The following is a 27,564-nucleotide window of genomic DNA, read 5'->3' as shown; positions in this document are numbered from 1 at the left end:
GTTCTAGAACCCATTGCCCTTTATGGTTGTGAGGTCTGGGGTCCGCTCACCAACCAATAATTCACAAAATGGGACAAACACCAAATTGAGACTCTGCATGCAGAATTCTGCAAAAATATCCTCTGTGTACAACGAAAAACACCAAATAATGCATGCAGAACAGAATTAGGCCGATACCCGGTAATGATCAAAATCCAGGAAAGAGCCGTTAAATTCTACAACCACCTAAAAGGAAGCGATTCCCAAGCCATCACCTACAGAGAAATGAACCTGGAGAAGTGCCCCCTAAGCAAGCTGGTCCTGGGGCTCTGTTCACAAACACAAACAGACCCCACAGAGCCCCAGGACAGCAACACAATTAGACCCAACGAAATCATGAGAATGTCTTTACTATTTTGGAACTTTTGTGAGGGTAATGTTTACTGTACATGTTTTGTTTATTTCACTTTTGTTTATGATCTATTTAATTTGCTTTGACAATGTAAACAGAGAGAGAGAGAGAGAGAGAGAGAGAGAGAGAGAGAGAGAGAGAGAGAGAGAGAGAGAGAGAGAGAGAGAGAGAGAGAGAGAGAGAGAGAGAGAGAGAGAGAGAGAGAGAGAGAGAGAGAGAGAGAGAGAGAGGAGAGAGAGAGAGAGAGAGAGAGAGAGAGAGAGAGAGAGAGAGAGAGAGAGAGAGAGAGAGAGAGAGAGAGAGAGAGAGAGCGAGAGAGAGAGAGAGAGAGAGAGAGAGAGAGAGAGAGAGAGAGAGAGAGAGAGAGAGAGAGAGAGAGAGAGGAGTAAGCCGAACATGTTTGCTTAAAGTACAGTTTGTTGATCTAACACGTCTCGCTAGGTCAGTCCTGGACATGTCTCTCATGTTACCACCTGGTCTAGCTAGTTCAGTCCTGGACATGTCTCTCATGTTACTGCTGTCCCCATAGGAGAACCCTTTTTGGTTCCAGGTAGAACCCTTTTTGGTTCCAGGTAGAACCCTTTTTGGTTCCAGGTAGAACCCTTTCCACAAAGGACTGACCAGATACAACCCTTTTGGGTTCCATTCTACCTGAAACCCAAAAGGGTTCTACCTGGTAAATCCTTTGTGGAAAGGGTTCTACCTGGAACCAAAAATATTTATTCGAAGGGTTCTCCTATGGGGACAGCCAAATAACCTTTTTAGGTTCTAGATAGCACCTTTGTATGTTCTGTCTGACACGCTGTCTGCTGACATATAGCACATAGACTACTGGCTGGGTATTGCTATGTGGACTTAGTACAGAGATGAGAAAGAGCAGTAGTTTGAGAGCTCAATTATTCATCCTCTTGGAGTGGATTAGAATTGGTGGGTTGGATGGTAGTCTCTCTCAGTTATTCATCCTCTTGGAGTGGATTAGAGTTGGTGGGTTGGATGGTAGTCTCTCTCAGTTATTCATCTTCTGGAGTGGATTAGAGTTGGTGGGTTGGATGGTAGTCTCTCTCAGTTATTCATCCTCTTGGAGTGGATTAGAGTTGGTGGGCTGGATGGTAGTCTCTCTCAGTTATTCATCCTCTTGGAGTGGATTAGAGTTGGTGGGTTGGATGGTAGTCTCTCTCAGTTATTCATCCTCTGGAGTGGATTAGAGTTGGTGGGTTGGATGGTAGTCTCTCTCAGTTATTCATCCTCTTGGAGTGGATTAGAGTTGGTGGGCTGGATGGTAGTCTCTCTCAGTTATTCATCATCTTGGAGTGGATTAGAGTTGGTGGGTTGGATGGTAATCTCTCTCAGTTATTCATCCTCTTGGAGTGGATTAGAGTTGGTGGGTTGGATGGTAGTCTCTCTCAGTTATTCATCCTCTTGGAGTGGATTAGAGTTGGTGGGTTGGATGGTAGTCTCTCTCAGTTATTCATCTTCTTGGAGTGGATTAGAGTTGGTGGGTTGGATGGTAGTCTCTCTCAGTTATTCATCTTCTGGAGTGGATTAGAGTTGGTGGGTTGGATGGTAGTCTCTCTCAGTTATTCATCCTCTTGGAGTGGATTAGAGTTGGTGGGTTGGATGGTAGTCTCTCTCAGTTATTCATCCTCTTGGAGTGGATTAGAGTTGGTGGGTTGGATGGTAGTCTCTCTCAGTTATTCATAATCTTGGAGTGGATTAGAGTTGGTGGGTTGGATGGTAGTCTCTCTCAGTTATTCATCTTCTTGGAGTGGATTAGAGTTGGTGGGTTGGATGGTAGTCTCTCTCAGTTATTCATCCTCTTGGAGTGGATTAGAGTTGGTGGGTTGGATGGTAGTCTCTCTCAGTTATTCATCCTCTTGGAGTGGATTAGAGTTGGTGGGTTGGATGGTAGTCTCTCTCAGTTATTCATAATCTTGGAGTGGATTAGAGTTGGTGGGTTGGATGGTAGTCTCTCTCAGTTATTCATCCTCTTGGAGTGGATTAGAGCTGGTGGGTTGGATGGTAGTCTCTCTCAGTTATTCATCCTCTTGGAGTGGATTAGAGTTGGTGGGTTGGATGGTAGTCTCTCTCAGTTATTCATCTTCTTGGAGTGGATTAGAGTTGGTGGGTTGGATGGTAGTCTCTCTCAGTTATTCATCTTCTGGAGTGGATTAGAGTTGGTGGGTTGGATGGTAGTCTCTCTCAGGTATTCATCCTCTTGGAGTGGATTAGAGTTGGTGGGTTGGATGGTAGTCTCTCTCAGTTATTCATCCTCTTGGAGTGGATTAGAGTTGGTGTGTTGGATGGTAGTCTCTCTCAGTTATTCATCCTCTTGGAGTGGATTAGAGTTGGTGGGTTGGATGGTAGTCTCTCTCAGTTATTCATCTTATTGGAGTGGATTAGAGTTGGTGGGTTGGATAGTAGTCTCTCTCAGTTATTCATCTTCTTGGAGTGGATTAGAGTTGGTGGGCTGGATGGTAGTCTCTCTCAGTTATTCATAATCTTGGAGTGGATTAGAGTTGGTGGGTTGGATGGTAATCTCTCTCAGTTATTCATCATTTTGGAGTGGATTAGAGTTGGTGGGCTGGATGGTAGTCTCTCTCAGTTATTCATCATCTTGGAGTGGATTATAGTTGGTGGGTTGGATGTTAGTCTCTCTCAGTTATTCATCATCTTGGAGTGGATTATAGTTGGTGGGTTGGATGGTAGTCTCTCTCAGTTATTCATCCTCTTGGAGTGGATTAGAGTTGGTGGGTTGGATGGTAATCTCTCTCAGTTATTCATCCTCTTGGAGTGGATTATAGTTGGTGGGCTGGATGGTAGTCTCTCTCAGTTATTCATCTTCTGGAGTGGATTAGAGTTGGTGGGTTGGATGGTAGTCTCTCTCAGTTATTCATCATATTGGAGTGGATTCGAGTTGGTGGGTTGGAAGGTAGTCTCTCTCAGTTATCCATCATCATGGAGTGGATTAGAGTTGGTGGGTTGGATGGTAGTCTCTCTCAGTTATTCATCCTCTTGGAGTGGATTATAGTTGGTGGGTTGGATGGTAGTCTCTCTCAGTTATTCATCCTCTTGGAGTGGATTAGAGTTGGTGGGTTGGATGGTAGTCTCTCTCAGTTATTCATCTTCTGGAGTGGATTAGAGTTGGTGGGTTGGATGGTAGTCTCTCTCAGTTATTCATCTTCTTGGAGTGGATTAGAGTTGGTGGGTTGGATGGTAGTCTCTCTCAGTTATTCATCCTCTTGGAGTGGATTAGAGTTGGTGGGTTGGATGGTAGTCTCTCTCAGTTATTCATCTTCTGGAGTGGATTAGAGTTGGTGGGTTGGATGGTAGTCTCTCTCAGTTATTCATCTTCTTGGAGTGGATTAGAGTTGGTTGTTGGTCTGTTGGTCTGTTGTTTTTTTGTTATTTTTTTTTGTATTCTTTTGTTTTTTTAAGGTGTATATCAGCTTTAATATTGCAGATAGATTATAACTTTCATCAATGTAATTTTCTGCATAATTTCCAATCCCCCATATCTTTTTTTATAAATATATATATAGTACCAGTCAAAAGTTTGGACAAGTTTTAGAACACCTACTTATTCAATGGTTTTTCTTTATATTTACTATTTTCTACATTGTAGAATAAAAGTGAAGACATCAAAACTATGAAATAACACATATGGAATCATGTAGTAACCAAAAAAGTGTTAAACAAATCAAAATATATGTTATATTTGAGATTATTGAAATAGCCATCCTTTGCCTTGATGACAGCTTTGCACACTCTTGGCATTCTCTCAACCAGCTTCATGAGGTAGTCACCTGGAATGCATTTCAATTAACAGGTGTGCCTTCTTAAAAGTTAATTTGTGGAATTTCTTTCCTTCTTAATGCATTTGAGCGACTCAGTTGTGTTGTGACAAGGTAGGGGGGGTATACAGAAGATAGCCCTATTTGGTAAAAGACCAAGTCCATATTATGGCAAGAACAGCTCAAATAAGCAAAGAGAAACGACAGTCCATCATTACTTTAAGACATGAAGGTCAGTCAATACGGAACATTTCAAGAACTTTGAAAGTTTCTTCAAGTGCAGTCGCAAAAACCATCAAGCGCTATGATGAAACTGGCTTTCATGAGGACCGCCACAGGAATGGAAGACCCAGAGTTACCTCTGCTGCAGAGGATAAGTTCATTAGAGTTACCAGCCTCAGAAATTGCAGCCCAAATAAATGCTTCACAGAGTTCAAGTAACAGACACATCTCAACATCAACTGTTCAGAGGAGACTGTGTGAATTAGGCCTTCATGGTCGAATTGCTGCAAAGAAACCACTACTAAAGGCCACAAATAATAAGAAGAGACTTGCTAAAGTATGAAAATGTATGCACTCACTAACTGTAAGTCGCTCTGGATAAGAGCGTCTGCTAAATGACTAAAATGTAAATGTAAAGGTCACCAATAAGAAGAAGAGACTTGCTTGGGCCAAGAAACACGGATCCCCTACCAGATCAAATCAAACCCACCCCAACCCCCCATGCTCTAACAGAGCCCCACCCCAAAACCAGACTTAAAGCAGGCATGATATACAATGAATAATATAATCAAATAGTAAAAAAATTAAATACAAAGATATTATAAAACAAAAAGTTTAAAAAGAGTAAAAATAATTATACAAATTCTAATTTGGATTGGTTTATGGAGTTGTGAAATTAGCTGGGTCCATGTCTTCTCCAAATTATAGGAAAGGTTGCCAGATATTATACAATGTAATTGCAGATCCCCTAACGGAGTAGCGTATTTTCTCTAGCTTGAGATGTTGCATAACGTCCTTTATCCAATGGTTAAAAGTAGGTGGAAACTGATCCTTCCACTGAAATAGTATAAGATGTCTAGCTAGAAGAGTAGTAAATGGCAGCATGTTGCCCATAGAGCCGTTTAGATGGGCCTCCTGAGGTGCCACTCCCAATAATGCAATAAAGGTTCTATCGGTCTCTCCAGTATCTTAGAAAACGTCTAAAAAAATTGATATCCAGAAATCTATCAATTTCGGGCATGTCCAAAACACGTGTAAGTAGCAGGAGCCTGCTTACGTCGGTCACAAGTGGGATCTATTTCTGGTCTAATCTTGGATCATTTTGCCTTTGACCAATGCAGCCGATGAACTATTTTAAAATGAATTACAGCATGTCTTAGACATATAGATGAAGAATGTATTCTCTGAAGCATACTCTGCCAAGTTTCGTCTGAAAGTTGTTCACCTAAATCCTCTTCCCATTGGTTCTTAAGAGAGTTCAGGGAATCCAGATTGTGTGAGTTTAATAACGTATAGATCAAGCTTATGCCCCCTTTGATATAAGGGTTCACTTTAAAAATAGAATCTAGAAGGGAGGTAGGTGGGCGTGATGGGGAAGTGACTAGAGTATGAAAATACAAAACTACGCAATTGCAGGCATCTAAAGAAATGGGATCTAGGAATATTGAACTTTTGTACTAACTGTTCAAAAGATGCAAAATCAATATCAATGTACAAGTCGTTAAGTGAGGAAATCCCTTTTCCAGATCAGATATGAAACGCCCGGTCTAATAATGATGGAGAGAATGTATGGTTCTTTAATAATGGGGCAGAAGTTTAAAATTCACTGAGACCAAACGATCGCCTGAACTGTTTCCAGATTTTTAGAGAATGTTTCATAATAGGGTTTTTAGTGTATTTGGAAACAGGCTCAGCTAATGCAAGTTTTGAGCAGAGTAAAGCAGCTAACGAGGTGTGGTCACAGGATGAGATCTCCAAGGTCAACAATTTTTTGGCCTGTAGCAATTATTATTTTAGCAAACAATTATTGTGATTCATCCTATATTGTCCCTAAAATCATTCCTCCCAGCAACATATGTGGGATACATACACACACACACATACACACTCAACCCCTTTTCCCCACAAACAACCATAAGCTCAGATGCTCAACAGTTGTTCCATCCCTGAGCCCAACTCAAGAAAGGACTTGATTTACGAATGCATATACAGTTGCAGCTGTTTGAGAAGGCGAGCAAAATTGAGCAAAAACTGGCATTAACCATTGTCAAGTCCCATTGTCAAGTCCTAGTCCAAGCATCTCTGTGCAGTCAGACCTTTGATTATTTTGTGCCACCAGGGCCACAATAATATGCCCCCTCTCTGATTGTCCGAGTGTGACCCCCTCCCCATGGGTTACTGCAGCCAGTGTTGCCAGCACTGCCACTACCCCACCGGAATCCCCACTGGCTAGGTACAAGGTCGTCAAGGTTCTCATTAGCAGCTTTGAGAATTTCCTTGTATATTATGCTCTCCCATCAGGGTGCTTGGCTTTGTTGCCAGGCAGGCTCAGAATCTTGAGGGGGTGGTGCTGCTCTAGTGGGTCTCTGACCGCATTCATCTTTCTGATTTGGCTGTGTATAGGCTACTTACAGTAGGCCCATAAAACAGATAAGGACTTTTTTTATTTTTTTTATTTTTTTATTTCACCTTTATTTAACCAGGTAAGCCAGTTGAGAACAGGTTCTCATTTACAACTGCGACCTGGCCAAGATAAAGCAAAGCAGTGCAATAAAAACAACACAGAGTTACATATGGGGTAAAAAACATAAAGTCAAAAATACAACAGAAAATATATATACAGTGTGTGCAAATGTAGCAAGTTATGGAGGTAAGGCAATAAATAGGCTATAGTGCAGAATAATTACAATAGTATTAACACTGGAATGCTAGATGTGCAAGAGATTATGTGCAAATAGAGATACTGGGGTGCAAAAGAGCAAAATAAATAACAATATAGGGATGAGGTAGTTGGGTGGGCTAATTTCAGATGGGCTGTGTACAGGTGCAGTGATCGGTAAGGTGCTCTGACAACTGATGCTTAAAGTTAGTGAGGGAGATAAGAGTCTCCAGCTTCAGAGATTTTTGCAATTCGTTCCAGTCATTGGCAGAAGAGAACTGGAAGGAATGGCGGCCAAAGGAGGTGTTGGCTTTGGGAATGACCAGTGAGATATACCTGCTGGAGCGCAGACTACGGGTGGGTGCTGCTATGGTGACCAATGAGCTAAGATAAGGCGGGATTTGCCTAGCAGTGATTTATAGATGGCCTGGAGCCAGTGGGTTTGACGACGAACATGTAGTGAGGACCAGCCAACAAGAGCGTACAGGTCACAGTGGTGGGTAGTGTATGGGGCTTTGGAGACAAAACGGATGGCACTGTGATAGACTACATCCAATTTGCTGAGTAGAGTGTTGGAGGCTATTTTGTAAATGACATCGCCGAAGTCAAGGATCGGTAGGATAGTCAGTTTTACGAGGGCATGTTTGGCAGCATGAGTGAAGGAGGCTTTGTTGCGAAACAGGAAGCCGATTCTAGATTTAACTTTGGATTGGAGATTCTTTATGTGAGTCTGGAAGTTGAGTTTACAGTCTAACCAGACACCTAGGTATTTGTAGTTGTCCACATACTCTAGGTCAGACCCGTCGAGAGTGGTGATTCTAGTCGGGTGGGCGGGTGCCAGCAGCGTTCGATTGAAAAGCATGCATTTAGTTTTACTAATGTTTAAGAGCAGTTGGAGGCTACTGAAGGATTGTTGTATGGCATTGAAGCTCGTTTGGAGGTTTGTTAACACAGTGTCCAATGAAGGGCCAGATGTATACAAAATGGTGTCGTCTGCGTAGAGGTGGATCTGAGAGTCACCAGCAGCAAGAACGACATCATTGATATACACGGAGAAAAGTGTCGGCCCAAGAATTGAACCCTGTGGCACCCCCATAGAGACTGCCATAGGTCCAGACAACAGGCCCTCCGATTTGACACACTGAACTCTATCTGAGAAGTAGTTGGTGAACCAGGCGAGGCAGTCATTTGAGAAACCAAGGCTATTTAGTCTGCCAATAAGAATGCGGTGGTTGACAGAGTCGAAAGCCTTGGCCAGGTCGATGAAGACGGCTGCACAGTACTGTCTATTATCAAAAGCGGTTATAATATCGTTTAGGACCTTGAGCGTGGCTGAAGTGCACCCGTGACCAGCTCGGAAACCGGATTGCATAGCGGAGAAGGTACGGTGGTGTTCGAAATGGTCGGTGATCTGTTTGTTAACTTGGCTTTCAAATACTTTCGAAAGGCAGGGCAGGATGGATATAGGTCTGTAGCAGTTTGGATCTAGAGTGTCACCCCCTTTGAAGAGGGGGATGACCGCGGCAGCTTTCCAATCTCTGGGGATCTCAGACGTTATGAAAGAGAGGTTGAACAGACTAGTAATAGGGGTTGCGACAATTTCGGCGGCTAGTTTTAGAAAGAAAGGGTCCAGATTGTCTAGCCCAGCTGATTTGTAGGGGTCCAGATTTTGCAGCGCTTTCAAAACATCAGCTGTCTGAATTTGTGTGAAGGAGAAGCGGGGGGGCATGGGCAAGTTGCAGCAGAGGGTGCAGAGTTGGTGGCCGGGTTAGTGGTAGCCAGATGGAAAGCATGGCCAGCTGTAGCAAAATGCTTGTTGAAATTCTCGATTATTGTAGATTTATCGGTGGTGATAGTGTTTCCTAGCCTCAGTGCAGTGGGCAGCTGGGAGGAAGTGCTCTTATTCTCCATGGACTTTACAGTGTCCCAAAACTTTTTGGAGTTAGTGCTACAGGATGCAAATGTCTGTTTGAAAAAGTTAGCCTTTGCTTTCCTGACTGCTTGTGTGTATTGGTTCCTAACTTCCCTGAAAAGTTGCATATCGCGGGGGCTATTTGATGCTAATGCTGTACGCCACAGGATGTTTTTGTGCTGGTCAAGGGCAGTCAAGTCTGAGGAGAACCAGGGGCTATATCGGTTCTTAGTTCTGTATTTTTTGAATGGGGCATGTTTATTTAAGATTGAGAGGAAATTACTTTTAAGGAACAACCAGGCATCCTCTACTGACGGAATGAGATCTATATCCATCCAGGATACCTGGGCCAGGTCAATTAGGAAGGCCTGCTCGCTAAAGTGTTTTAGGGAGCGTTTGACAGTGATGAGGGGTGGTCGTTTGACCGCGGACCCGTTACGGACGCAGGCAATAAGGCAGTGATCGCTGAGATCCTGGTTGAAGACAGCTGAGGTGTATTTAGAGGGTATGTTAGTCAGGATGATATCTATGAGGGTACCCATGTTTACGGATTTAGGGTTGTACCTGGTAGGTTCGTTGATAATTTGCGTGAGGTTGAAGGCATCTAGCTTGGATTGTAGGATGGCTGGGGTATTAAGCATATCCTAATTTAGGTCACCAAGCAGTACAAACTCTGAGGATAAATGGGGGGCAATCAATTCACATATGGTGTCCAGGGCACAGCTGGGGGCTGAGGGGGGTCTGTAGCAAGCGGCAACAGTGAGAGACTTATTTCTGGAAAGGTGGATTTTTAGAAGTAGAAGCTCAAACTGTTTGGGCACAGACCTGGATAGTATGATAGAGCTCTGCAGGCTATCTCTACAGTAGATTGCAACTCCACCCCCTTTGGCAGTTCTATCTAGACGGAAAATGTTATAGTTGGGGATGGAAATTTCAGAATTTCTCCTTCAGAACTTCTCCTTAGTGTACGGGTCACTCTGTTGGGTGTCTAGGGTATAGGGTTGGGGAACGTTCCATCATGATAGGACAATAAATAAATAAACTATATTTATAATTTATTTTAAAATGTATATCCCATTTCTGCACAAAATTGAAAGCTCTCTCTCACAACCCCTGCTCACAGACACACATGGGCTCTGGGATTTGCAACCGTTTTCCTTTTTCACTCACATAACTACACACTTTTCCAAACAAAAAAACACACACCCCACCTTCCATCACAATACATTCGCACATACCCACAACAACACTATCAACAAGGCATGTCCTACAGGCCCTAGTTTTGTCGCACCTAGACTACTGTTCAGTCGTGTGGTCAAGTGCCACAAAAAAGGAGTTAGGAAAATTGCAATTGGCTGTCACACCCTGGCTCTGGGGACTCTAATATGTTGAGCCAGGGTGTGTAGAGTCTATGTGTTTTCTATGTTCTCTTTCTAGTCATTTGTGTTTCTATGTTGGCCGGTGTGGTTCTCAATCAGAGGCAACGTGAATCAGCTGTTGCTTGTTGTCTCTGATTGGGAACCATACTTAAGCAGCCAGTTTTCCCACAGTGGTTGTGGGATCTTGTTCCGGTTTGGTTTATGTGTGTTAACCAAGGACTTCACGTTATCGTTTGTTGTTTTGTTCGTATTATCAGTTAATATATAAGTATGTTTGCAAATAACGCTGCGCGTTGGTCCTCCTCCTTCGACGATCGTGACAGAAGATCCCACCAATATAGGACCAAGCAGCGTGCCCAGGAGCAGACAGCCTGGACGTGGGAGCAGATATTGGACGGGCAGGGGTCCTGGACCTGGGAGGAAATCCAGGCCGGGATGGATCGCCGTCCGTGGGAGGAGACGGTGGAGGCGCGCCGGAGAGAGGAGCAACGGCGTCAACAGTGTCGTCGTCGGATGGACGAGAGGCAACCCCAAACATTTTTTAGGGGGGGGCACACGGCATGGGCGACGGGGCAGCAGGAGGCAGCCACAGGGCGTATTGGGAGGTTAGGAGAGGAGGCCACCAGGTTAAGGGGGCTATTGGTAAGGAGAGAGCAGGAGTTAGTGGGTCAGAGGGAGGAGCTACTGGATGCTAGAAGTGAGAAGGAGAGAGTAGAGGCAAGGCGAGAGGAACTGAGTAGGCAGCTGAGGGAGCGGAGGGTTATGAAGAAACCCAGTCCCGCTCCTCACACCAAGCAAGTGGTGTGTGTCACCAGTCCGGTCCGGCCCGTTCCTGCTCCCCGCACTAAGTTAGTAGTGCGTGTTCCCAGTCCGGCCCGACCTGTTCCTGCTCCCCGCACTAAGTTAGTAGTGCGTGTTCCCAGTCCGGCCCGACCTGTTCCTGCTCCCCGCACTAAGTTAGTAGTGCGTGTTCCCAGCCCGGTCCGGCCTGTTCCTGCTCCCCGCACCAAGCCAATGGTGCGCGTCGCCAGCCCGGTCCGGCCTGTTCCTGTCCCTCGCACCAAGCCTATGGTGTGCGTCGCCAGCCCGGCCCGGCCTGTTCCTGCCACTCGCACCAAGCCTACGGTGCGCGTCGCCAGCCCGGCCCGGCCTGTTCCTGCCCCTCGCACCAAGCCTACGGTGCGCGTCGCCAGCCCGGCCCGGCCAGTTCCTGCCCCTCGCACCAAGCCTACGGTGCGCGTCGCCAGCCCGGCCCGGCCTGTTCCTGCCCCTCGCACCAAGCCTACGGTGCGCGTCGCCGGCCCGGCCTGTTCCAGCTCCACGCACCAAGCCAGGGGTGCGCGTCGTCAGCCCGGTCCGGCCTGTTCCTGCTCCCCGCACCAAGCCAATGGTGCGCGTCGTCAGCCCGGTCCGGCCTGTTCCTGCTCCCCGCACCAAGCCAGGGGTGCGCATCGTCAGCCCGGTCCGGCCCGTTCCTGCTCCACGCACCAAGCCAGGGGTGCGCGTCGTCAGCCCGGTCCAGCCCGTTCCTGCTCCACGCACCAAGCCAGGGGTGCACATCGTCAGCCCGGTCCGGCCCAGTCCTGCTCCCCGCACCAAGCCTGTGGTGCGCATCGTCAGCCCGGCACAACCCGTGCCTGGGTCACCGGTACCTGGTCAGGTACCAGTCAGCTGCTCCACATCGGAGTCCAAGCAATCCACTCCACCGATGTCCAGTCCAGCTCCAGCCAGCGGGGCCAGACCGGACCAGGGGCGCTACGGGGGGATAGTTGAGGGGTGGTGGTCATGCCCGGAGCCGGACCCGCCTCCGAGGAGGAATGCCCACCCAGCCCTCCCCTGTTCGGTTATGTTTGGCGCGGTCGCAGTCCACGCCTTTGGGGGGTACTGTCACACCCTGGCTCTGGGGACTCTAATATGTTGAGCCAGGGTGTGTAGAGTCTATGTGTTTTGTTCTATGTTCTCTTTCTAGTCATTTGTGTTTCTATGTTGGCCGGTGTGGTTCTCAATCAGAGGCAACGTGAATCAGCTGTTGCTTGTTGTCTCTGATTGGGCACCATACTTAAGCAGCCAGTTTTCCCACAGTGGTTGTGGGATCTTGTTCCGGTTTGGTTTATGTGTGTTAACCAAGGACTTCACATTATCGTTTGTTGTTTTGTTCGTGTTATCAGTTAATATGTAAGTATGTTTGCAAATAACGCTGCGCGTTGGTCCTCCTCCTTCGACGATCGTGACATTGGCTCAGAACAGGGTAGCACGGCTGGCCCTTGGGTGTACACAGATTTTGTACTGTAGATATGTGGTAGTGGTGGAGTAGGGGCCTGAGGGCACACAGTGTGTTGTGAAATCTGTGAATGTATTGTAATGTTTTTAAAATTGTATGAACTGCCTTAATTTTGCTGAACCCAGGAAGAGTAGCTGCTGCCTTGGCAGGAACTAATGGGGATTCATAATAAACCCCAGGAAGAGTAGCTGCTGTCTTGGCAGGAACTAATGGGGATCCATAGTAAACCCCAGGAAGAGTAGCTGCTGCCTTGACAGGAACTAACAGGGATCCATTATAAACCCCAGGAAGAGTAGCTGCTGCCTTGGCAGGAACAAACGGGGATCCATAATAAACCCCAGGAAGAGTAGTTGCTGCCTTGGCAGGAACTAATGGGGATCCTTAATAAACCCCAGGAAGAGTAGCTGCTGCCTTGGCAGGAACTAATGGGGATCCATAATAAACCCCAGAAAGAGTAGCTGCTGCCTTGGCATGAACTAATGGGGATCCATAATAAACCCCAGGAAGAGTAGCTGCTGCCTTGGCAGGAACTAATGGGGATCCATAATAAACCCCAGGAAGAGTAGCTGCTGCCTTGGCAGGAACTAACGGGGATCCATAATAAACCCCCAGGAAGAGTAGCTGCTGCCTTGGCAGGAACTAATGGGGATCCTTAATAAACCCCAGGAAGAGTAGCTGCTGCCTTGGCAGGAACTAATGGGGATCCATAATAAACCCCAGGAAGAGTAGCTGCTGTCTTGGCAGGAACTAATGGGGATCCATAGTAAACCCCAGGAAGAGTAGCTGCTGCCTTGACAGGAACTAACGGGGATCCATTATAAACCCCAGGAAGAGTAGCTGCTGCCTTGGCAGGAACTAACGGGGATCCATAATAAACCCCAGGAAGAGTAGCTGCTGCCTTGGCAGGAACTAACGGGGATCCATTATAAACCCCAGGAAGAGTAGCTGCTGCCTTGGCAGGAACTAATGGGGATCCATAATAAACCCCAGGAAGAGTAGCTTCTGCCTTGGCAGGAACTAATGGGGATCCATAATAAACCCCAGGAAGAGTAGCTGCTGCCTTGGCAGGAACTAATGGGGATCCTTAATAAACCCCAGGAAGAGTAGCTGCTGCCTTGGCAGGAACTAATGGGGATCCATAATAAACCCCAGGAAGAGTAGCTGCTGTCTTGGCAGGAACTAATGGGGATCCATAGTAAACCCCAGGAAGAGTAGCTGCTGCCTTGACAGGAACTAACGGGGATCCATTATAAACCCCAGGAAGAGTAGCTGCTGCCTTGGCAGGAACTAACGGGGATCCATAATAAACCCCAGGAAGAGTAGCTGCTGCCTTGGCAGGAACTAACGGGGATCCATTATAAACCCCAGGAAGAGTAGCTGCTGCCTTGGCAGGAACTAATGGGGATCCATAATAAACCCCAGGAAGAGTAGCTGCTGCCTTGGCAGGAACTAATGGGGATCCATAATAAACCCCAGGAAGAGTAGCTGCTGTCTTGGCAGGAACTAATGGGGATCCATAGTAAACCCCAGGAAGAGTAGCTGCTGCCTTGACAGGAACTAACAGGGATCCATTATAAACCCCAGGAAGAGTAGCTGCTGCCTTGGCAGGAACAAACGGGGATCCATAATAAACCCCAGGAAGAGTAGTTGCTGCCTTGGCAGGAACTAATGGGGATCCTTAATAAACCCCAGGAAGAGTAGCTGCTGCCTTGGCAGGAACTAATGGGGATCCATAATAAACCCCAGAAAGAGTAGCTGCTGCCTTGGCATGAACTAATGGGGATCCATAATAAACCCCAGGAAGAGTAGCTGCTGCCTTGGCAGGAACTAATGGGGATCCATAATAAACCCCAGGAAGAGTAGCTGCTGCCTTGGCAGGAACTAATGGGGATCCTTAATAAACCCCAGGAAGAGTAGCTGCTGCCTTGGCAGGAACTAATGGGGATCCATAATAAACCCCAGGAAGAGTAGCTGCTGTCTTGGCAGGAACTAATGGGGATCCATAGTAAACCCCAGGAAGAGTAGCTGCTGCCTTGACAGGAACTAACGGGGATCCATTATAAACCCCAGGAAGAGTAGCTGCTGCCTTGGCAGGAACTAACGGGGATCCATAATAAACCCCAGGAAGAGTAGCTGCTGCCTTGGCAGGAACTAACGGGGATCCATTATAAACCCCAGGAAGAGTAGCTGCTGCCTTGGCAGGAACTAATGGGGATCCATAATAAACCCCAGGAAGAGTAGCTGCTGCCTTGGCAGGAACTAATGGGGATCCATAATAAACCCCAGGAAGAGTAGCTGCTGCCTTGGCAGGAACTAATGGGGATCCATAATAAACCCCAGGAAGAGTAGCTGCTGCCTTGGCAGGAACTAATGGGGATCCATAATAAATACAAATACACATACTGTGTCTTCTATGTCCTCTGTTTGTTGTGTTTTATCTCTACCATGTTGATTGAGTACTTTTGTGTTCCAGTTCCTTATATTTGAAGATGTATTATTTAGCTAATTATCCTTTCTTCTAATGCTGTCTTATCAATTTATAAAATACTATAAACGGAAAGTGTAATACTAACGGTATAGAACGGTATAGTGTAGTTGTAGTTTATTTTTTTAACAATTGTTGTATTTTATTGCATTCTATATATTTTTTTTTTAAATTACAATCCCTACCATGGCTAGTATTGGGTGTTCCATTATTCGGCTCCTCTATGGGAACTTTGTAATATTTAGAATGGCCATGGAGTAGTCTTTGTGTCTCGGAACATTTGGTTATCAATATGTAGTTTATCGACTACGAGAGCTACACGTTTCCCTTTTAATCTATTCTCCTTGAAGATTGGGTACAGAACTTTGCGCCGTTCTGCAATTTCCTTCGGGAACTGATCATTCTTGCCTATTTTTGTGCCAGCGAGTCTTTTACCCAGGCTTTTAACCATTATTTTATCTTTAAAGAAATCTAATTTGGCAACGATTGGGGGCTCATATCTCTGTCCTCTCTGTCCGAAACGTTGTACACGTTCGATTTGAATTTTGTCGACAGCTTCGCGTGGGATCTGAAGCACTGTAAGAAATAATTCCTTCACCACACTTTCAGGAACTTCTCCTTATTTTTCTTAGATACCAGTAAGTACCAGATGTTGGATGTCAAGTAAGGCTTCTCTCTCTAAGATGTTCTCCTTTTTAAGTTCGTTAAGGTCCGTTTCCATCTTATTGACTGTCCCTTTTAGCTTGTTGGTTTCTTTCTCCATTGTCGCAGCTTAATCGTCTCTCATCTCGAGGCTCGCCTTCAACTCCTTTACTGGCTAATTCAAGTATGCCCAGTTTGTCATTTATCGATTTTAACAGATAGTTTTCCACCCTTACCATTCCCGGTGGTGAAAAGCATATATCGTCTATGTCCGTCGAGGAGTCACGTTTTCTTTTGGAGATTGGTTCTCCTTGTTTACTCTCCGTCATGTTTGGGTGTTGCTTGTTTTCGTAATATTTGTCGATACATTTCTCTAGCCTTATGATTTGTTTTGTGTTGTTATCCAGATTGAATGTTGTTACCCACGAGTATGTGAAGTGCTAATATTTAGTCTAACAGATATTGAATATTACATTTTTATCCTGAGGCGATCTGCACTGCTGTGCTCAGTCCGCCATCTTCACTATGGTCTGTTGATTGTTGGTCTGTAGGTTGGTTGAAAGGTTGAATGGTTGGTTAAAAGGCAGTTGTTCTTACCAGTCCAGGGAGCTCACAGCACTTGTCTCGACTGGCCCAGGACGTACTGCAGATAATGTCAAACATCTGGATCTGGAACTATGCACACACAGAGAACAGCCACACAGAGAACAGCCACACAGAGAACAGCCACACAGAGAACAGCCACACAGAGAACAGCCACACAGAGAACAAACACACAGAGAACAGCCACACAGAGAACAGCCACACAGAGAACAGCCACACAGAGAACAAACACACAGAGAACAGCCACACAGAGAACAGCCACACAGAGAACAAACACACAGAGAACAGCCACACAGAGAACAGCCACACAGAGAACAGCCACACAGAGAACAAACACACAGAGAAAGGGTTATTGGCATGATATTGCAACACACTTACGGTACTCATCTACACCGTGTCTAAACCGTGTTCTACATCGTGTTCTACACCGTGTTCTACATGCTTCAGAGAAATATACAAATAGTGGTTCTGACGTATGATGATGACTCTGTCTGCTCAACAGGCTGTTTAATGGTGACTGTCTGCTCAACAGGCTGTTTAATGGTGACTGTCTGCTCAACAGGCTGTTTAATGGTGACTCTGTCTGCTCAACAGGCTGTTTAATGGTGACTGTCTGCTCAACAGGCTGTTTAATGGTGACTGTCTGCTCAACAGGCTGTTTAATGGTGACTCTCTGTCTGCTCAACAGGCTGTTTAATGGTGACTCTCTGTCTGCTCAACAGGCTGTTTAATGGTGACTCTCTGTCTGCTCAACAGGCTGTTTAATGGTGACTCTCTGTCTGCTCAACAGGCTGTTTAATGGTGACTGTCTGCTCAACCGGCTGTTTAATGGTGACTCTCTGTCTGCTCAACAGGCTGATTAATGGTGACTCTGTCTGCTCAACAGGCTGTTTAGTGGTGACTCTCTGTCTGCTCAACAGGCTGTTTAATGGTGACTGTCTGCTCAACAGGCTGTTTAATGGTGACTCTGTCTGCTCAACGGGCTGTTTAATGGTGACTGTCTGCTCAACAGGCTGTTTAATGGTGACTCTGTCTGCTCAACAGGCTGTTTAATGGTGACTGTCTGCTCAACAGGCTGTTTAATGGTGACTCTCTGTCTGCTCAACAGGCTGTTTAATGGTGACTGTCTGCTCAACAGGCTGTTTAATGGTGACTCTGTCTGCTCAACAGGCTGTTTAATGGTGACTGTCTGCTCAACAGGCTGTTTAATGGTGACTCTGTCTGCTCAACAGGCTGTTTAATGGTGACTCTGTCTGCTCAACAGGCTGTTTGAACTGAATGACCTAAACGTACATACACACAACCCACTGGGCACACACTGGTTGAATCAACATTGAAATGACGTTGAACCAACGGGGAATAGACGTTGAATTGACATCTGTGCCCAGTGGGAATGGATTGACATGAGATGAGACATTTGAAGCACTTTTAAACACTAAGCTAAAATAAATTACATGTATTTATTATGAGATTACACCTTGATAAGATTATTGATGTGTCAACCATCAAGTAAAATTGCTGAGGAAATATCAAAGCCTCACCACTTTAAAGTACAATAAACTGAGAATTAATGGAAAAACATCTAGGGGGACATTTTTACTTTCCACCAATTCTCCCAAAATGCTGTACAAAGCACTTTCTTTCCATCAGACAATCTCCAGAAATAATAAAATAATAATACATTCTCACATAGTTGCAAAGCAGTCCATTCATGTACCCTCAGAGGTGCACAGAAATCATCACATAACTATTATGCATCCAACAAAGACTGCTCCTCAACTTATTTCCTGTTCTGACATCTTGGGTCACAGTGATCCCAGTGAGGAGGACCAGGACTGTGTTGTTCTGGTATTATATAGAGGCTGTAGGGTGTTGTTATGGGACTATATAGACTGTAGGGTGTTGTTGTGGTATTATATAGGCTGGAGGCTGTAGGGTGTTGTTGTGGTATTATAGAGGCTGTAGGGTGTTGTTGTGGGACTATAGAGGCTGTAAGGTGTTGTGGTATTATAGAGGCTGTAGGGTGTTGTTGTGGTATTATAGAATATGTAGGGTGTTGTGGTGTAGGGTGTTGTTGTGGGACTATAGAGACTGTAGGGTGTTGTTGTGGTACTGTAGAGGTTGTAGGGTGTTGTTGTGGTACTATAGAGGCTGTAGGGTGTTGTTGTGGTATTATAGAGACTGTAGGGTGTTGTTGTGGTATTATAGAGGCTGTAGGGTGTTGTTGTGGTACTATAGATGCTGTAGGGTGTTGTTGTGGAATTATAGAGGTTGTAGGGTGTTGTTGTGGTATTATATAGAGGTTGTAGGGTGTTGTTGTGGTATTATAGAGGTTGTAGGGTGTTGTTGTGGTACTGTAGAGGTTGTAGGGTGTTGTTGTGGTACTATAGAGGCTGTAGGGTGTTGTTGTGGTATTATAGAGACTGTAGGGTGTTGTTGTGGTATTATAGAGGCTGTAGGGTGTTGTTGTGGTACTATAGAGACTGTAGGGTGTTGTTGTGGTATTATAGAGGCTGTAGGGTGTTGTTGTACTGTAGAGGTTGTAGGGTGTTGTTGTGGTATTATAGAGGCTGTAGGGTGTTGTTGTGGTATTATAGAGGCTGTAGGGTGTTGATGTGGTATTATAGAGGCTGTAGGGTGTTGTTGTGGTATTATAGAGGCTGTAGGGTGTTGTTGTGGTATTATAGAGGTTGTAGGGTGTTGTTGTGGTATTATAGAGTTTGTAGGGTGTTGTTGTGGTATTATAGAGGCTATAGGGTGTTGTTGTGGTATTATAGAGGCTGTAGAGTGTTGTTGTGGGACTATATAGTCTGTAGGGTGTTGTTGTGGTATTATAGAGGCTGTAGGTGTCACGAATTCCGCCGAGACAGCTCCTCCTCCTTGTTCGGGCAGGCTTCGGCGTTCGTCGTCCCCGGAGTACTAGCTACTACCGCTTGATGTCCTCTATGTTTGTTTGGTTTTGTCTTGTTGGTGCACCTGTTTCGTCTTATGTATTGATTATGTCACCTATAAGTTTCCTTTGGTTTTGTTTGCAGTTGTGTGTTGTTGTCCGCCTGTCCGTTGGTGATTTGTTATTGCTCTCTTGTATTTAGTGTATTGACGCACTGTCTGCGTAATCGCTCGCCTCCGTTGTTTTGAGGCCCGTTATTTTGTATTGTTGTGTTTGACAAGTAAAGTCGGTTTGACTAAGCTTCTGTGTCCTGCGCCTGACTCCAACACCACATCCACATCAGCTCGTGACAGTAGGGTGTTGATGTGGTATTATAGAGGCTGTAGGGTGTTGTTGTGGTATTATAGAGGCTGTAGGGTGTTGATGCGGTATTATAGAGGCTGTAGGGTGTTGTTGTGGTATTATAGAGGCTGTAGGGTGTTGATGCGGTATTATAGAGGCTGTAGGGTGTTGTTGTGGTATTATAGAGGCTGTAGGGTGTTGATGCGGTATTATAGAGGCTGTAGGGTGTTGTTGTGGTATTATAGAGGCTGTAGGGTGTTGATGCGGTATTATAGAGGCTGTAGGGTGTTGTTGTGGTATTATAGAGGCTGTAGGGTGTTGTTGTGGTATTATAGAGGTTGTAGGGTGTTGTTGTGGTATTATAGAGGCTGTAGGGTGTTGATGCGGTATTATAGAGGCTGTAGGGTGTTGTTGTGGTATTATAGAGGCTGTAGGGTGTTGATGCGGTATTATAGAGGCTGTAGGGTGTTGTTGTGGTATTATAGAGGCTGTAGGGTGTTGATGCGGTATTATAGAGGCTGTAGGGTGTTGTTGTGGTATTATAGAGGCTGTAGGGTGTTGTTGTGGTATTATAGAGTTTGTAGGGTGTTGTTGTGGTATTATAGAGGCTGTAGGGTGTTGTTGTGGTATTATAGAGGCTGTAGGGTGTTGTTGTGGTATTATAGAGGATGTAGGGTGTTGTTGTTCCTGTCTGTCCTTCCTGCTCAACAGGCTGTTTAATGGTGACTGTCTGCTCAACAGGCTGTTTAATGGTGACACAATGTGTGGTAGTTTCCTCCATCATTCTTACCGGAGCTGAGTTGTCCCTCTTCCCCCTGGATCGTACCATGCGTCCCAGTACCTCCACTCCGTCTATACTGATGTTGCCAGCCGCGTTGATGGGCTTTTCTTCCACTACCTTACAGTCAATCACCACTCTGGCTGTGGTCTTACTGACCGTCATGTGGAGCTGTGGGGAGAGGAGATGGAACACCATGTTTTAAACGTACTGAAACAAACCACATTATTATCAGTCTGTGGGGAGAGGAGATGGAACACCATGTTTTAAACGTACTGAAACAAACCACAGCATTATCAGTCTGTGGGGAGAGGAGATGGAACACCATGTTTTAAACGTACTGAAACAAACCACAGTATTATCAGTCTGTGGGGAGAGGAGATGGAACACCATGTTTTAAACGTACTGAAACAAACCACATTATTATCAGTCTGTGGGGAGAGGAGATGGAACACCATGTTTTAAACGTACTGAAACAAACCACAGCATTATCAGTCTGTGGGGAGAGGAAATGGAACACCATGTTTTAAAATGTACTGAAACAAACCACAGCATTAACAGACACACTTTAAATAAAGTATATTCTAGACAAAGCCTACATTGATGCTTCATAAATCATCTATAAGCAAATGTCAAGCATGCATACTGTATAAGGCCCTATAACAGGTCCTTGCATGTGGTGCTTTGCCAGATATGGTATAACTATCATCCAGAGAGTAAATGCTGTCTCCTAACAGTCAGTGAGTGGACAATATAGTAGACCTATCAAGTCATCAGCACTTTCATCAAAATAAACAACAGTCAGTTTTATTAACTGAAAGTGTACAATTATCTGATGTAAAACGAATCCAACTCTGACTCATTCTCTGGCGTCAAAGTCCAAGTCCAAACTCTGGCGGTAGTTCAATGGTAAACCCGTCCGTAGCTGTACTCCATCTAGTCACAACCCTATCCATTGGTTGTGAGCAGGGCCAACCCATGAGAACTGTTGTCCGTAATAAACAACACAGGTGTAATGCCCATTTTGAGTGAAATCTCGGGGTTGAATCACCTCGAAACAATGTTCAAGAAATTGTTTCTCAATAAATATTGCGTACATGACTGCAAGATTTACCTGTCATGCGCACCTATCAACTTTCTCCTTGTCACAATGTATTGTAGCGATTCACAATAAATCACAGGTTTCCCAGACAGGCTCCTCTGCTGTTCTGGGATACAAAGCTGAGTTACAACCGTAATCATAATGGCCGCGTCCCAAATGGTACCCTATTCCCTACATAGGGTACTACTTTTGACCAGAGCCCAATAGGGTGCAATTTGAGATACAAACATAACGTTACCAGAGAAAAGTACGTCTCAGCCCCACAATAACAAGATGAGGCTAATCTGAAGTTAGACAGAGTTCATATTTGTGCGTCAGAAACAGAATCCATTTGGCCGGTCTGTGACGTCTGTAATACTCTGTATGGTCGTTTTAATGGGTTCTTGGGAGTGAACCTATTTTCTCCAGTTCACTGGGTATGATTGTGTTTCTATATGTCAGAGCGTGTCAAAGCCTAGCTGCCTGCCTGCCTGTGTTATGTGGTTGGATCCAAGGTTCAGTCCCAAATCTCACCCTATTCCCTATATAGTGCATTACTTTTGACCAGAGCCCATTACACTATATAGGGAATAGGGTGCCATTTGGGACACTGCCCAGGACTACTGTTGTGGGTTTAGAGATATACTTAACCCAACACACGGACAGCATATCAGCCTCCTTTTCAGCTACAGACAATTGCAAGAGAGAGAACCATTTTTTGAACCAACAATTGCCTGAACAACAAATGTTTTGCCTGAACAAGAGAAGTTCAACAGTCTACCAACTAACACTGTATCCACAAGGCCTGGGCTGCATCCTATTCCCTATATAGTGCACTACTTTTGACCAGAGTCGATGAGGCTAATGAGGCTCTGGTCAAAAGTAGTGCACTATATAGGGAACAGGGTGCCATTTGGGACAAAGGCCATTAATCGAACAGTGTTTATTCATAGTCTGACCAATGTCATGGGGACAGTATCTCTGCTGTGGATGTGTCTGTCTGTCTGAGAGTGGCTATGAATAGGGATGGTAGTTTAAGGGATGAACCCCATGGCCTTGATGATGATATTCAGGACGGGGACGGAGGGGACGGTGAAAGGAGGAGGACAGGGACAGAGGGGACGGTGAAGAGAGGAGGACGGGGACGGAGGGGACGGTGAAGAGAGGAGGACGGGGATGGAGGGGACGGTGAAGAGAGGAGGACAGGGATGGAGGGGACGGTGAAGAGAGGAGGACGGGGATGGAGGGGACGGTGAAGAGAGGAGGACGGGGATGGAGGGGACGGTGAAGAGAGGAGGACAGGGATGGAGGGGACGGTGAAGAAAGGAGGACGGGGACGGAGGGGACGGTGAAGAGAGGAGGACGGGGACGGAGGGGACGGTGAAGAGAGGAGGACGGGGACGGAGGGGACGGTGAAGAGAGGAGGACGGGGATGGAGGGGACGGTGAAGAAAGGAGGACGGGGACGGAGGGGACGGTGAAGAGAGGAGGACGGGGACGGAGGGGACGGTGAAGAGAGGAGGACGGGGACGGAGGGGACGGTGAAGAAAGGAGGACGGGGACGGAGGGGACGGTGAAGAGAGGAGGACAGGGATGGAGGGGACGGTGAAGAAAGGAGGACGGGGACGGAGGGGACGGTGAAGAGAGGAGGACGGGGACGGAGGGGACGGTGAAGAGAGGAGGACGGGGACGGAGGGGACGGTGAAGAGAGGTTGACGGGGACAGAGGGGACGGTGAAGAGAGGAGGACGGGGACGGAGGGGACGGTGAAGAGAGGAGGACGGGGACGGAGGGGACGGTGAAGAGAGGAGGACGGGGACGGAGGGGACGGTGAAGAGAGGAGGACAGGGATGGAGGGGACGGTGAAGAGAGGAGGATTAGAAGTATAGAGGAAAGGAGAGAGAGGAGAGACACACATGTAGCCCAACATACACACACACACACACACTCAGTCCTGTGGGTCAGATGGGCCCTCTGATCAATTGTGTTATAATTTGAGTGCCAACATGATGTATTAGCCTATTTCATCCAGCGCGCTAGCTGTGTTTTTAATGCGAACAGCGAGTGTCACTGACATCCTCCTCGCTCCTCGCTGCTCTCTACTGCAATATGCAGCGCTTCATTTGTTTGCTTGCTTTTTCCATTTAAGATATCCCTGTTTTTCAGCTCTGGATTTCTAACCGTGTGAGGACTGATGGGTTTTTCTATTACAGCAGATAGGCAGAGTGCATTTTGCATCTTCTTACAAAACAGCCTCCTCCAATGTATGGGACTGACAATGACTCAGAGAGAAAATATACAGGAAACCGATGGAGTACAGTATGGTATCACTTCAGAGTGGTAGAAACAATATCCTTCATTAGACTTCTTCAGTATGGTATCACTTCAGAGTGGTAGAAACAATGTTCTTCATTAGACTTCTTCAGTATGGTATCACTTCAGAGTGGTAGAAACAATATCCTTCATTAGACTTCTTCAGTATGGTATCACTTCAGAGTGGTAGAAACAATATCCTTCATTAGACTTCTTCAGTATGGTATCACTTCAGAGTGGTAGAAACAATATCCTTCATTAGACTTCTTTTAGTATGGTATCACTTCAGAGTGGTAGAAACAATATCCTTCATTAGACTTCTTTTAGTATGGTATCACTTCAGAGTGGTAGAAACAATATCCTTAATTAGACTTATTTTAGTATGGTATCACTTCAGAGTGGTAGAAACAATATCCTTAATTAGACTTCTTGTCTTAGAGACTAAATACAGAAAGTCCAATATGAGAATCCCATCCATTCATCAATGGTGGCGTAGTCTACAAAGTTTTATTTCAACATCCATTGCTTAAATTATTCTGCTTCAGGTAGTTTTACTGGATAATACCTCAGCTATGTGAGATGTAAACTCTCCATGCTTTACTGTAATGTATGCTGGTATTAAAAGCTGTGTATCAGCATAATCCATCTCAATGTATTCTAAACATTGCCACCTTGACACCAAATGTTCTAGGAGAGAAATGCATGAAGGAGAGAGTTATGAATCAGCACATTTTCCTTACTTCTCCTCTCTTCTCCCCATTAGCCATGTAAAGAGGATATGGAATACTTTAGCTGTTACCATGATACCCCCCGCCCCTTGCATCCATATCTTACATCTCAGAATTTGAGAGGGGTTACTTACTGTAGCTTTATAGCACAATTGGCAACACTTTGGCTGGGAAATACATTTCTGATTACCCCTTTAAGTAAAATCTGCAGAAATCCATAATAGCCTCATCTCCAGAGAGAGGGAGAGAGAGAGAGAGAGAGAGAGAGAGAGAGAGAGAGAGAGAGAGAGAGAGAGAGAGAGAGAGAGAGAGAGAGAGAGAGAGAGAGAGAGAGAGAGAGATTTGTTTAAAAGCTGTCATAACTACTCAGGACGTTATTTCTGGGGTCAGCAATATTCAGGATGGCAATTCTCTGTGCCAGTGGATTTACATTCTGTAAATGAATTTCAGATGGAGGCAAGGCAGGCAGATAAACACTAAGACCCTGGCTGCCTTGCCTTACCAGCCACAGCAGCAGACTGAGAAATGTGGTCCCTAATACCAGTTACCAAATCAAACATTACATAGACCATGCCTCTGCTTCAGAAACACTGGGAGACAGAGCAAAGCATGTTTATGCTACGAAGCTAGAAACTAGAAATGTAATCCACATCATACAGAGAAAACTAGAAAGAAAATATCTCACAATGTCAAAGACACACAGGACAGCATGTCCTCCCCTATAAGAATACTCTTTACTACTGATCCCTGCATGGGATGAAACATCAACCTCAGATAGATATCACAGTTCAGTCTGTCACATTACTGTAGCCTGGATGAAACATCACCCTCAGATAGATATCACAGTTCAGTCTGTCACATTACTGTAGCCTGGATGAAACATCACCCTCAGATAGATATCACAGTTCAGTCTGTCACATTACTGTAGCCTGGATGAAAGATTACCCTCAGATAGATATCACAGTTCAGTCTGTCACATTACTGTAGCCTGGATGAAACATCACCCTCAGATAGATATCACAGTTCAGTCTGTCACATTACTGTAGCCTGGATGAAACATCACCCTCAGATAGATATCACAGTTCAGTCTGTCACATTACTGTAGCCTGGATGAAACATCACCCTCAGATAGATATCACAGTTCAGTCTGTCACATTACTGTAGCCTGGATGAAACATCACCCTCAGATAGATATCACAGTTCAGTCTGTCACATTACTGTAGCCTGGATGAAACATCACCCTCAGATAGATATCACAGTTCAGTCTGTCACATTACTGTAGCCTGGATGAAACATCACCCTCAGATAGATATCACAGTTCAGTCTGTCACATTACTGTAGCCTGGATGAAACATCACCCTCAGATAGATATCACAGTTCAGTCTGTCACATTACTGTAGCCTGGATGAAACATCACCCTCAGATAGATATCACAGTTCAGTCTGTCACATTACTGTAGCCAAGCTGACCGGAAGTAACACCATTCAGAAACACATGTACACTTTTCCTCTATAATGACAGGGGTTCCTCTGTGTGAGACGGTGGTGTAGGGATTACCATATGAAGACACCTGGAGTAAAGTGAGGGCAATCCAGCAGGACATGTCTGTCGCTGCACAATACAACTGTCATCCAGTCGGAGGGGAGACCGTGACCGTGTGTATGTGCGTGTGTGTGTGTGTACGCATGCTTGCGCGTGCATGTGTGCATATGTGTGTAAGTGTATGTCCATTTCTGTGTGTGTGTGTGTGTGTGTGTGTGCGTATGTGTGTGTGTGTGTGTGTGTGTGTGTGTGGGGAGGATAAAGTCCTTGGGTGAACAGCATTACAACCAGATATATACTGCAGGCAGCCTCTGAATACATTCGAATGCACTCAAAACAGCCAGGCACACAAAGCCTAGGAGAAGAGAGTCTGATGGACGGCTTCTCAAACTCTCTTTGACTACTGTGATGGAGGGGGGTGGGTTGTTTCCCCATTCATTCTCTGGGATAATTTTTCGACATGACTTCTACTAAATTCTCAATTTTCCGGCTTTATTATACGGATGGAGGGGTCTGACATTTTGGCTGCGTCCCAAATAGCACCTTAGTCCCTATACAGTGCACTACTTTTGACCAGAGGCCATAGATGATCTAGGGGAAGAACTAGGCTGCGTACCTTGTGGAAACTGCCATAGAACATCTTCTTGATGTCAGGCCCTTCAAATGTGACTGTCTGGAAGTCTCCCTTGTAGTCGTGGTTCAAGAACGTCAGAGTCTTCCCACCATCTGATAGAGACAGAAACAGAGATAGACAGAGAGATAATTAGGGACAGTACATTCTACACAAACCCACAAACCCACATCCCAGAGTCCTCTGGCTTGGTCCTCTGGTCTCTGTGTTCAGTCTATATCTCTCTCACACACTAGCTAGAAACTAACCCTGCAGCCCTAGAAACTAACCCTGCAGCACTGGAAACTAACCCTGCAGCGCTGGAAACTAACCCTGCAGCCCTGGAAACTAACCCTGCAGCCCTGGAAACTAACCCTGAAGCGCTGGAAACTAACCCTGCAGTGCTGGAAACTAACCCTGCAGCCCTGGAAACTAACCCTGCAGCCCTGGAAACTAACCCTGAAGCGCTGGAAACTAACCCTGCAGCGCTGGAAACTAACCCTGCAGCCCCAGAAACTAACCCTGAAACGCTGGAAACAAACCCTGCAGTGCTGGAAACTAACCCTGCAGTGCTGGAAACTAACCATGCAGTGCTGGAAACTAACCCTGAAACACTGGAAACAAACCCTGCAGTGCTGGAAACTAACCCTGCAGCGCTGGAAACAAACCCTGCAGTGCTGGAAACTAACCCTGCAGTGCTGGAAACTAACCCTGCAGCGCTGGAAACAAACCCTGCAGTGCTGGAAACTAACCCTGCAGTGCTGGAAACTAACCCTGCAGTGCTGGAAACTAACCCTGAAACACTGGAAACAAACCCTGCAGTGCTGGAAACTAACCCTGCAGTGCTGGAAACTAACCCTGCAGTGCTGGAAACTAACCCTGCAGTGCTGGAAACAAACCCTGCAGTGCTGGAAACT

General features: G+C 45.7%; 1 protein-coding gene across 1 annotated transcript in view; it reads right to left on the bottom strand.

Moving 5' to 3' along the window:
* The window catches only part of LOC121586073 (collagen alpha-1(XIV) chain-like), a 235,092-nt gene that overhangs the window by 46,861 nt on the left and 160,667 nt on the right, over nt 1-27,564 (bottom strand). The window contains exons 33-35 of the mRNA XM_041902529.2: nt 26,654-26,763; nt 20,388-20,546; nt 16,360-16,437 (exon numbers count right to left, since the gene is read on the bottom strand). Coding sequence (XP_041758463.2) covers nt 16,360-16,437; nt 20,388-20,546; nt 26,654-26,763 — 347 coding nt within the window. The remainder of the gene's footprint in view (nt 1-16,359; nt 16,438-20,387; nt 20,547-26,653; nt 26,764-27,564) is intronic.

Source organism: Coregonus clupeaformis, chromosome 17, assembly GCF_020615455.1.
Source record: "Coregonus clupeaformis isolate EN_2021a chromosome 17, ASM2061545v1, whole genome shotgun sequence".
Taxonomy (NCBI): Eukaryota; Metazoa; Chordata; class Actinopteri; order Salmoniformes; family Salmonidae; genus Coregonus; species Coregonus clupeaformis.
Note: the sequence above shows the minus strand (reverse complement) of the source record. Positions and strands in the feature narration are given on the sequence as shown.